The 12,188-nt window shown below is 45.9% G+C and overlaps 1 protein-coding gene across 1 annotated transcript in view; it reads left to right on the forward strand.

Moving 5' to 3' along the window:
* Positions 1–12,188, forward strand: part of DMTN (dematin actin binding protein) — a 77,454-nt gene that overhangs the window by 47,854 nt on the left and 17,412 nt on the right. Inside the window, 9 exon segments of the mRNA XM_088443398.1 lie at positions 1,819–1,877; positions 4,708–4,782; positions 5,627–5,782; positions 6,041–6,085; positions 6,174–6,285; positions 7,287–7,343; positions 7,567–7,707; positions 7,811–7,917; positions 8,038–8,143. Of these exon segments, the coding sequence (XP_088299524.1) occupies positions 1,860–1,877; positions 4,708–4,782; positions 5,627–5,782; positions 6,041–6,085; positions 6,174–6,285; positions 7,287–7,343; positions 7,567–7,707; positions 7,811–7,917; positions 8,038–8,143 (817 nt within the window). The 5' untranslated portion in view covers positions 1,819–1,859.

Below are 12,188 nucleotides of genomic sequence, written 5' to 3' on the forward strand. Positions count from 1 at the left end.
TCATTAAGCTTAAATTAAATGTGCCACTTATCTAGATCACTGTTAAAATACTAAGATGTCTGCAGGAACTGCCATCTTATATAGACTATTATATTAGTGAGGTTGATTATTTAGTTTTACAGAGAATATATTAGGCAGGTTGTTCCTTCCACACCAAGTAAGCAAACAGTTCTCTATGCTACAGGTGATCTGTCTCCTACCCTGTAAGGTGTAAGCCATCCACAATAGCTTTAGGACATGCATTGCTCCACAAGAATCATTCATGCAGGAGATCTCCACCAATTCCCCATAGGGAAATGGTATGTGCTACCCTGGTTCCTCTATTAGATCCTACATTTGCACTGTCCTCGTGAATGGGTGGTTGGGAAATTTGGAAGACGTTTGACCAAGGTAGGGGCAGATTCTGGGTTAGGAGCAAAAAAAAAGCGTAACTTTGCACTTTGGTAAAACAAGGTATCACTGCAGGTGCTTCAGAGAGATTTAGGGGTCTATTTACTAAGCAGTGTTAGGAGACAGAGTGAAAAGTGATAAGAAAGTGATAAGAAGCCAGCCAATAATCTCCCAACTGTCATCTCACAGGCTGTGTTTGAAAAATGACAGTTGGGAGCTGATTGGCTGGCACCTTATCACTTTCTTATCACTTTTCACTCTGTCTCCTAACACTGCTTAGTAAATAGACCCCTTAGAGTTGCAGTGTAAAAATACAGCCTACCAGCATTTGTGGGCTACATGCAAAGTCAGCCAGTATTTACCCTGCATGCAACCAATTCAATAAATAAATGTTTTTGCCGATTATCGATTGATCTGCGTCTGTGGCTGCATCTTTGTTGGCAGTCGCTTGTAGCCGCTGGTGAGTGTCTCAGTACAGCTGTGACGGACATTTTCACACAGCCAAATGCTCACCTGCCTCCCACTGAGAGGACTCCATTGTGTCCAGGAGTGGACTCTGGAGAACAGGAGGGCAGGATGAGAACCCCAGGCACAAGCAACATGTAATAAAACATTGCAATGCATTGGGGATAGCCTGGGCGAAGAATCATTTGGAGAATATAAGTCTTTAAGCAAAACTGTGGAAAATATGTCGCTATTGTTCCCTGTTTCAAAAGGGGTGTCAGGCCGGCTTGATCTTTATTAACGCTGCCCAGGCACCCCAGTTTCTCACAGCAAGAGGCTCCAATGCAGCCGCCATTCAGCACTATAGCACATAAGATGTTTTAAGGAGCCAGAGAGAATCATGAGAAAAGCTCAGTCTAGCTGCATACAGTATGGATGCATTCTGACAGCAGTCATATGTAGTAGTTACTGAGAATACAACAAACATCCATATAGTTCCGGCAACACGTGTGATAATGTAAAACAGTTGCAGTGTTGGGGGTTGTTGGATCAGATCCTGGTGAGTGCAGTGACTTGACGCAGAGCTGGGATGGGTCGGGTCTCCTTTTGTTGCCAGGAATATCTAGTTATGCCCCAATTCCACGTGACCCAATTGCCAGACAGGCACCACTGGAGATCATTACTTAGCTGAGGTTTTCTACAAATTATTGTTCTAAGAGCTAAGGTTTAATTCAGATTATCAGTACTAAATCCAGAGTACTATCTACATAATTACTCATGTACTGCCGGTAGCGTCTACTTGTTTATATCTTCTGAGAAAATTTAAATCCCCCTCCAACACATACACACGAACACACACACACACACATACACACGCTAACCCATAATGCACTGCTTCGACACCCTACATCCAGTCATACATTGAAACCATATACAGAGAACACACAAAGTTTATAAATTAATTTTATTGTTTATCGCTTCTAGATCTCTGGTATACACACAACTCACTGACGCACGACAGCTGAATGGAAAAGCTGCCAAAGGTAATACATGGTTACACTTCAATGTATGCACAGTGGGCCTGATTCAGCAAGGAACGCACGTATGCAGAAGTACGCAATCGGCCGATGTTCTCAGTCTGCGCATGCATCTAAGTCGCAGTGCGCGAACCACTCACTGTGTCCGCAAAAGCGTGCACAGTGAATACATAGACCCAGGGAAAAGAGATTGACTGGAAGTGCCGTTTGTGGGTGGTGACGGGGGGTGGTCGGACGAACGCAGGCGTGCCTGTGCGTTGGGACGCTGTTTTAGGGGTGTGCATAAATTAGCCACTGCTGTGTCACACGCAGTGATGAGACTCCGTACACACAGGAAGTTGCCAAGATCCTGCGCGAGGTCTGGTCAACCACGATTATGCAAATGTGGTCGATGGTTTTCGATGTTACCGATGTTTACGCCATCTTGTGTACTCTTTAGGCTTTGAGTAAAATGTGCGGCTTAATATAGGGCTGGGCGTCTGCATCTTATGCTGCTGTCTCCGCGTGTATGTATTGATTAGCATATCCTCGCAGCGGCCGGGTGCGTGCGCCTGCTAGCGTGCGTTCCTTGCTGTATCAGGCCCAGTGTCCCTTCTCAGTCTATGCTAGAACCTTGCTGCGTGGTGTACTTAGCATAGGGCCTGATTCAGAGCCGCTCGTAAGCGGCCGCTCATTCGCTCTGAGCAATGTTTTCCCAACTGCGCATGCGTACGGATCGTAATACGCATGCGCGAACCAGTCAGTGCGGCCGAAAATCGTTTGTTCGCTAAATAGCGAATGCCTGCTATTTTGAGTGACAGAATGAGGCGTATGTGGGTGGTAACAGGGGAAGGTGCTTGAAAACGGGGAGTGGAGATCCGAACGCAGGCGTGCTTAAAGGTCAAAACGGGCGTTTTAAGGGTGTGCATAATTAATACAGCAGCGTCATTGACCACGTCACTGGGTTATTTTATAGCTAGAACTGCTCGCAAGATTGTGGTAGCAAAAACCAACCACAAGAATAGCGAGCAGTTCATACCCTGGTCGATGTACTCGATTAATCTAATAAATAGCGGACATGACGTAGGATGCGAGCGGCCAGGGGGCGTATTTTTTCAAAAAACGACCGCAAGTTTTGTTCGCTCGTTCAGACATAGAGGCGTGAACAGACCGCAAAGAGCGAACGGTTCATTTGAATAGCCACCCCTATTTTCTGAACCAGCGAGCGCAAATAGCGTCCGGCTCTGAATCAGGCCCATAGGCACCGTAATAGCACTTTATAGCACTTTGCACTGATATTACTGATTTTTAAGCAGAAATTTTTATTAAAAAAAAATGTTGCTGTGGACTTACTGGCTTGTGTAAGAAGAATTTTTGCCTAACTGGTGAAAAGCCTGGGACACTTACCAGTATTTTATATTTTCATCTTGTTTGTCCACGTTTTATCAGGGGTGGAGGGTTGGACCTTTATAGGCTGTCTTCTTACCAAGTTGTAGGAGGGTTCCCAAGATGTCGGAGAATCCAGATGAGAACATGGCCTGCCTAACTCTTAACGCTTTAGGAGCGCCATGTCTCCAATGGGCAGGGTGTAGAGTGAAGCATGCATATTGGGTTTTCAATAAAGAAATTAATAAAAAAGAAAGGTTTGTCTGTACATAGGGTACTTGTACCAAATCCAAATCCTACCATACAGTGAGGATAGATACAGTGTGATAGAATACGGGATACACAATCACCTGCACAAATGGCATGACTGGTCTCTCAGCAATTGTTGTTTGCCCTTATAGAGCGAGATGGAAGCTGGCATATTACCAGCCTTCTATTTACTTACATTTTACACCCTATTTTATGTTAAAGCCCTTATAGGGCCTCTAAGCCAGGATAGGAGTTGTGGCCTTAGGGAGATTGTAATTCTAATCCTGGTCCCTACGCTGCTGCCAACTGATTTCCGTCACAGCTCCAAACCCTCCAGCACCCCTGCGTGACACATGACCAGGCCAATAGCAATATAGGGGCTGCATAGATGTGCAGTAGGTAAGCTGCAATTGGGACCATAATAGCAGCCTATGTGTCTCATGTACACCAAGCAAACGTCACATACACTTATGTCCCATTTGCGACCATATTTGTACCTATTTGATTTAACTTTCATAAAAATAAAAAAAACGCTTTGCTTTCAGGCTATATTAACATTGTACAAAACAGGCTAACGTCTCACATACAGGAAAGCACATAAACAAAACAGTGACTGTTTCCAAAGGCGCCTCAATACATATTGTATGTGGCCACTTGTATCTGATTATGAAGCTTTTTCAGCTTGGATCGCACGGCTGCGTTAGAACGCAGCCGGTCGATGTTTGCGCTCTGCGCATACATATGGATCACAGTTCGCGAACCAGCAGCTGCAATCGGCAAGCGAGCGCAGCGAGTGCGCAGTCCAACAGCACAGTGATTGACATGAAGTGACCATTTAGGGGTGGTCAGCAGAACGCAGGCGTGCCTGTGTGTTTGAACACCGTTACAGGGGCGTGTATAATTAAGCCTCTGCGATTATATACGCAGGCAGAGGTCTAGATGGCGACAGGAAGTTTAGCAGTTTGTGAGGTAGGGTCAGGTCAACCACAACTGTGCCAATGGTTCCGATGTTACCAATGTTTTCGCTGACTTGCGAAAGTGGGAAGTGTCATGGGAAGTGGGCGGCTTTATACAGTGATGGGCGTCTTGGTATAGAGCTGCAGTTGCCGTACGATTGCATTCATTAGCATATTTTCGCAGTTAGCAGGTGCGTGCGAACCAAGCTGAATAAGACACCATATGTGCAAAGGATGTATATTGGTATTGTTCTATATCTCTGCAGACACCCCTCACATCTCCTGGTAGTGTCACCTCCTCCAGAGGACCTAGTGTGCCGGGCTCCCCCTCTGCTCTCACTGTAAGTAATCCATTGCCTGTCCCTTTTCTCTACTACCTGTATGTGTGTGTGTGTGTGTGTGTGTGTGTGTGTGTGTGTGTGTGTGTGTGTGTGTGTGTGTGTGTGTATACACATCGGAGTATCTATAATGGGTGTACCCATTCAATATACTAACCCTATATACTAACATGTAAGTTTTGTGTGAACTGTGTAGAGGGCAGGTTATTGGTTGGAATTGCTTATGGAGATTATGTGGGTGGTTCTGTCTGCAGAGATTTCAGGAAACGCTTGAAAGTTTGGAGGCTTATTGTGAGAGGGAGGGTATTCCACAGAGTGGTTGCAGACCGGTAAAAGTCCTGTAACCGCGAATGAGAGCAGGTGACGAATATGGATGAGAGACACAGATCTTGCGCAGAGCAGAGGGGTCAAGTAAGGAGATATCTTGAGATGAGCAAAGAGATGTATGTTGGTGTTGTGTTGATATCCTTATACGCCTGCAAAAGTATTTTAGATGGAATTTTTAGAAATAGGTACTAATCTCATAACACATAGAGTCTTTTCTGGGCAATCGGTGGAAGAAAGCAATTGTGTTTGCTACAGGCTTTGAATTAAACAAGGGAGACCAGTGAGAGAGGTGACAGGGGCTGTATAGTGTGCCTCCTCCAGCAATTGTAATACGTATCTGCACGGAGCCTCTAATTTATGGCAATGGGACAGACTAAGAGGGGGGAGTTCATCCTACGTAAAAGTGCATTTTTCTAACCATGCATCCTGCAGTCACCTGTTATGGAACAGAGGTTTCATTGATTGTTTCTTTTGTTCTTCTGTCTATACTGATTATTTGTGTGCATATATCTCTACCCAGGCTCGCATGGACAGTCGCATCCTGGGCTATAAGGATCTGGCCGCCCTTCCACGTGACAAGGCTATATTGGATATTGAGCGTCCAGACCTAATGATTTATGAGCCACACTTCACATACACTCTTCTGGAGAACACAGAGACTCTTCGCAGTCGAGAGGTGAATTCCCTACGTCCCAGATCCAATCTCCCACTATGTAGTGACCATAGATGGTCTCTGATTCCAACCCCACAATCTCGCAGCTCACTGTGACTTCTCAATAAAGATTATATTAATTTTCCAAAAGCATTTGGATAGCTACCATCTGCTCCCATTCCTAAATGAGACCCTCTTTATGCCACAGTAACTGTATACAGAACATCTAGTAACACCTTTAACGTCTCTTCTGAACGACTCTTCTACTTGTTTGTCTTGCAGAGATCTCTGTCTCCCAAGTCAATATCACCTCCTCCGTCACCTGAGGTGAGATTGTTTTGAGGAATTCAAGTTGAGGTGTAGGATAAATGTGGGGTCTTTAAAACAATAACACTTGCAATTACTTATTGAATAGGTCTCTGCACTCTGGGCTGATAATAAGTCTGTTGGAAGTAGCTCCAATGTACAAGGTTCCCGCGGGGGAAGTAATTCACCTAGAGGAGGAGTCCAGCACTTCCATTGTCCAGGTACAAGATGGCTGGTTTGATCTGATCTCACATTATTGGAAAACTACTGTCTTGTATGTATTGCTGGCTCTGAAATCCTCTTATAGAAGTCATCCGGTTTACGGGATTTTGAAAGCTGCACAATGTTTCAGAGACACTATAACATTACTAGAACCCCTGACATTCACCTTCTCCGTAGCTGAAATGAATATGTAAAGTCTATAATGTATCATGATAATACAGATAATAACTGGTGAAGTCCAGTATCGGATTGATAAATAATAATAAACTTAGTACTATTAAGTATGTGGTGGTGGTCAAGAAGAGATAAAACATCAGCCAATGGAATGGTCCAAGAGATAGCCATAGGTAAGGAGCCAGATGGTTAGCCATCCAAAGCCAATAGGTCAAAGAGCCAGAGCCATAGTCATTCAGAGCCAAAGGTCAAAGCAGTACACCAATTAGAATGGAACAGGAGCCCTGGCCTACAGAAGCTGGTTAAATAAACTGGCCATTTTCTAGTGATCAGCCTGATCTTCATACACAGGATGTTTAGTCACCAGTCTATGCTGTGTATCAATTAGACACATGAAAAAAAAACTTGCATACGTAGATATCATGCAGGCGTGTAATGTATCTGTCACTTACATACGACATGGACGGATGCAACACGTGGGGAAAGTTGTGACACCAAAGGATTTATGCCATCTTAGAAATAAGTTGGGATTTTGACCAATTCTTGCATACAAAGAGGCTTTTTGGACATACATGACTCCTGAATAAGCTGGTAAAGGCTTTTGGGGAAGCTTTAGTCAGGAGCTGTGTTAGTAAGGGCCGTGATAGATTACTTATTTGGTATTAACGATTAAAGTAAAAAAAGAAAAAAAATTGAAAGGCCTATTGATTTATTATGTAAGAGGCACGTGCATATGTTTTTCTGTAATACACTGCCATGCCTTATAAGTTTCTCCCTCACTTTGGTCCAGTCTCAGTCCATTCTCTCCTTTTCTCTACATATACAGAGATTTCTCAGAAGGAGCCAAACCTCTACAAGAAGCCTCCAATCTACAGGCAGAGAGGTGAGAGGATCCTGCCAATCACTCAGTCTCCTGATTTCTGCCTTTTGTCCTGTGTCAGCTCCCATGCTCTGGTGCTTCTGAGTCTTTCTGTTTCCATGTTATCTCTCAAACTAATCTCACTCTACTGCAACCGCTCAGACAGTAAACTGACAGTGCCTCGTCCTTATAAGATCACGTTCAGCTCCTTTACTGATCTCATAGACATCGTCTTGTTTCCCACCAGAATCGGCGCTCTCCCATAGGCTGTCCGATGACCCTATAGTTGAGTCCTCTAAGTTTCCAGCTGCAAAACCTCCAGATCCAAACCAACCAGCAAAGATCGAGACTGATTACTGGCCATGTCCTCCTTCCCTGGCTGTTGTAGGTAGGATATGCTTATCAGGAGTAGCATACGTCTAATAGCCACAGAGCGCCTGACTGGAGGCCAGGACAGTGGGTTTCAAACTGAGACTTCTTTCTAACCATAGAGTCTGAGAGACGTCATCGCAGGGAATCCAAACATGGAGAGGAAGAAATGGAAGACAGAGAGGATGTGAGAGAGCTGAGACAACGTCAGATACTGGAGCTTAACAAGGTGAATGACTCTAGTATGTGTGCTTGTGTGTGTGTGCACGTGCCACCAATAAGACTAATGCTACAGTCTGTTCAAGTGTTCCCCTTACACCCATCACTATGGCTTCCACTTCACATACAGATCCAGTCTAATCTGGGAAAACTCATACTAAAAGAAGAACTGCAGAAAGGTGGTCCAACAAGGAGAAAAACCCGCTCTCTGCCTGACCGGACCCCAATCTACACACGTAAGTGTCATTATCTTATCACCTCCAGCTCACTTGTGGTTCTGCTAGGTCCACCAAATCCAAGATAAGAGGCATGTCCCTGTTGTTGGAAACTGACACAATACCCACAGGCCCTAGCACATTTACAGTGTCCACCTGAGAGATAATTCCACCAGCCTGCAGTTAGGGAAGAAGAAGAGACATCACCCCCAGGCAGAGTCAGTGTTTACTTATTCGGCCAGACCACGATGCCATGTACCTCATGGAGGCTCAGGAAATGCTGCAAAAAAAGTGTTTATGAGAATACTTGTTTGGTTTTTTTGTCCACAGTGACATAATGCCAGAGTGGATATCCTCTAGATGAGATTTTTATCTGAGATTTCCGAAGCAAATTGTCCACTTTGGTGTAGTTCCACCCTATGCAAAGGGAATTAGGAGTCATCACCCAGTCAGGTACATGTGGTCAGGAGTGGTCTGGTATTGGCAGGATCCACAAGTCCTCCTATGCATCTGTGCTGCTGCTGGTCCCTCTAAAGCTGTGCTCACTAGCAAGTAATTCTTATCATAAGGTCTCTTTCATGTGCCAAGCATCTGCCTGATCAATGCTACTGTTTTGTTCTGGATTTAGGAGGAAAGAAATCTAAGTATAACAAAGTTGCCTAAATTTTATACCAAAAAGCCATGCCCTAGTGCATTAAACAAACAATGGCCCTGGAAATAGACTGTACAAGAAGCTATAAGAGCCATTAAACAGCCTGTACCAGCATCTATAGATCTTGTGCGACACCTGCAACTACAGAGGATGATATGTCATAAAGAAAATTGGAGCCAAGAGGTTTTTACTAAACGTTGGCTCTTGAAGACTGCCAGTTATCAGTGGCTTTGGCCATAGAATTTAAAATTGCTTACTACTAAGTGCAAAACCAGGTGTTTTTTGCACATAATAGTTTTGCTGTTTTAAAATCTGTAGGTAAAATACAGATAATCGGCGGCTTTGAAAAGCCACCATATAGTAAATAAACCCCCAAGTCAGAGTGAGGCTGGTCCATCTTCTTCACAGGTGAGGCCAGGCCAAGATAGGAACCACAATAAAATGTTATTATTCAATATTTCCTCAAAAGAAAGTGACCACACTTAGGCCCTGATTCAGAGCCGCTCGTAAGCGGCCGCTCGTTCGTTCTGACCGATGTTCGCACATCTGCGCATGCGTACGGTTTTTAATACGCATGCGCGAACCAGTCAGTGCAGCCGACAATCGTTTGTTCGCTATATAGCGAGGGCCTGCTATTTTGAGTGACAGAAGGAGGCGTATGTGGGTGGTAACAGGGGAAGGTGCTTGAAAACAGGGGTGTGGAATTAGATCGCAGGCGTGCTTAAAGGTCAAAACGGGCGTTTTAAGGGAGTGCATAATTAATACAGCAGCGTCATTGACCACGTCACTTGTTTTTATTTTTACTCAGAACTGCTCGCAAAATAGCGGTTGAAAAAACCAGCCACAAGAATAGCGAGCAGTTCATACGCTGTTCGATGTACTCGATTAATCTAATAAATAGCGGACATGACGTATGGTGCGAGCGGCAAGGGGGCGTATTTTTCAAAATTACATCCGCAAGTTTTGCTCGCTCGTTCAGACTTAGAGGCGTGAACAGACCGCAATTAGCGAACGGTTCATTTGAATAGCCACCCCTTGTTTTAGAACGAACGACCGCAAATAGCGAGCGGCTCTGAATGAGGGCCCTAGATAGTATAGAAGAAAGTGACCACTTAAATAAAGTTAAGAATACTAAATACAAGGAGGAAAAAGACTCAAACCTCAAGGTAGTTTATTTTCTTGTGCCCGTGTATCTGGACCATCGATCGGTACCATGGGAAGCTATGAAGTCTCCACAGAGGGATACAGCCCTTTCAGTTCCAGGTATTGCTGTGTGGGCGATATTCCCCACCAGCTTCTTTGGTGTCAGGATTTTTTTTTATGCAGTGGTTCATTCTGCACCACTGTCTGCCTATTTGTGCATACACACGGTCAGATCAGACAACGATAAAGATATTGGCCCTCATTCAGAGCCATACGCTCTGAGCAGAGCGCACGCTCTGAATGAGGGCCGCCCTCCATAAAAATGGAGCATCCTCCTGGACGCTCGTATAGCTGTGGGTCACCACCCACAGCCTATACGAGCGTGCAGTTTGATGGCCGCGATGGTCGTGACCATCGCGACCATCGAAACTGCGAGCCGGAGCCTGCGGTTGAGGTTTTCAACCGCAAGCCCCGTAGTGATTTTGGCTCTATCAGAGCCAAAATCACTCCCACTGACATCACTAGTGATGTCAGTGGGCCGGCTTCTGACGGGAGGCGTTCCCGTGGAACGCCCCCGTCAGGGAGGCATGCCCCCGGCACGCCCACCAAAGGGGGCGTGCTGTCAAGCAACATCGACAGCACGCCCCCTTTGATCAGACACAACGAGCGAAGGACTTTCCTTCGCTCGTCGCGTCTGGCGCATGCGCACGACGGAGCTCCCTCCGTCGTGCGCATGCTCAGTGCAGAACATCGACCCACTTGCGAGCGGACATCCGCTCGCGAGTGGGTCTGAATCAGGGCCATTGTTATCTGATCGTCCTGCATGTGCTGGATGATTTTTATCGAACATCCAGCACAGCACCAACCCCCAAACGACTAAACGACCTGGTCCCTATAGTAACCTGGTTGATATCGACCTGGTTGGACTGCATGCATGGGCGATGGTCGTTATCGACCATCGTGCCCGCGCATCGTCCGTCGTTTGGGGGTTAGAAGGGGCTAAAAAATGGACGATATAAACGATCTAACGATATTCGTTTATATCGTCCTAAATCTGACCGTGTGTATGCACCATATTAAAGACCCTGCAAATGATGCTGAGTTGGTTGCAACTGGCCGTAAATGACTTAAAAGAAAACTGGATAGAAAATTAGCGTATTTCAACACATAAGCAGAAGGTGCACATGTTGAGATGCTCCCACTTCTACATATGTAACATATGCGCCTAGTTATTACAAATCGTCACCATGAGTGTACAATTGTACCTGGCCTGCAGCAGGTGTAAAAGATACGCCTCCTAACAGACGTATATGCACATAACTGCTGGCCTGCATGAGAACCCCATCTCACTTCCATTCCACCTTCCCAGGCGTAAGTTTGATACGTGAACAAATTGCGCATTTGGGTTTGTGAGCGTGAGCAGTACAGATTACAGACTACTGACTCCATCATTCCCCATGTTTACAGATGAGTTGGAGTTTTATGTAGATCTCAACTTAAATTATCTTTAGAATCAGGGAATGCTTGTTAATATGGAAACATATATACACATATAGTATTCCTGTGGGGGATGTAGTTAAAATACCGACGGTCGAGACGCCCGACAGACGGCATCTCGAACGAAGGTAAGCTGGGGTGCACTTAACTGTTAGCCGCAGGGGGGCGGGTTAGCTTTAGGCACCACAGGGGGGTTAGAGTTAGGCTTTGGGGAGGAGGTTAGGGTTAGGCACCACTGGAGGGGGAAGGGTTAGGGTTAAGTACCACTGAGGGTGTCAGGTTAGGCACTAAGGGGGAAGGATTAGGTTTAGGCACTAATGATGAGGGTTAGGATGCGGGGTGGGGAGGGTTAGGATTAGGGTGCAAGAATGGAGGGTTAGGGGGAGAAGGGGTGAGGGTTAACATACCCGACCCCTGTCAGGAATTCCAGCATCGGGATGCCGCTGTTGGCATTTTCACACCATGCATCCCGACTGCTGGGATTTCATACCCAACCCTTCCTGGGGATGTTATGTTTACTATCTTCCCAAAGAAAAACAGACTTAGGGGGTCATTCAGACCCGCTCGCAAGCGGGTCGATGTTCCCCCACTGCGCATGCGCACGACGGAGGGAGCTCCGTCGTGCGCATGCGCGAGACCCGGCGAGCGACGGGCTCTCCATCGCTCCGGGTCTCGCACCAAAGGGGGCGTGCTGTCGTTGTTGATTGACAGCACGCCCCCTTTGGTGGGCGTGCCAGGGGCGTGCCTGCCAGACGGAGGCGTTCCCATGGGAAC

Source organism: Taudactylus pleione, unplaced genomic scaffold, assembly GCF_031769625.1.
Source record: "Taudactylus pleione unplaced genomic scaffold, aTauple2 ptg000329l, whole genome shotgun sequence".
NCBI lineage: Eukaryota > Metazoa > Chordata > Amphibia > Anura > Myobatrachidae > Taudactylus > Taudactylus pleione.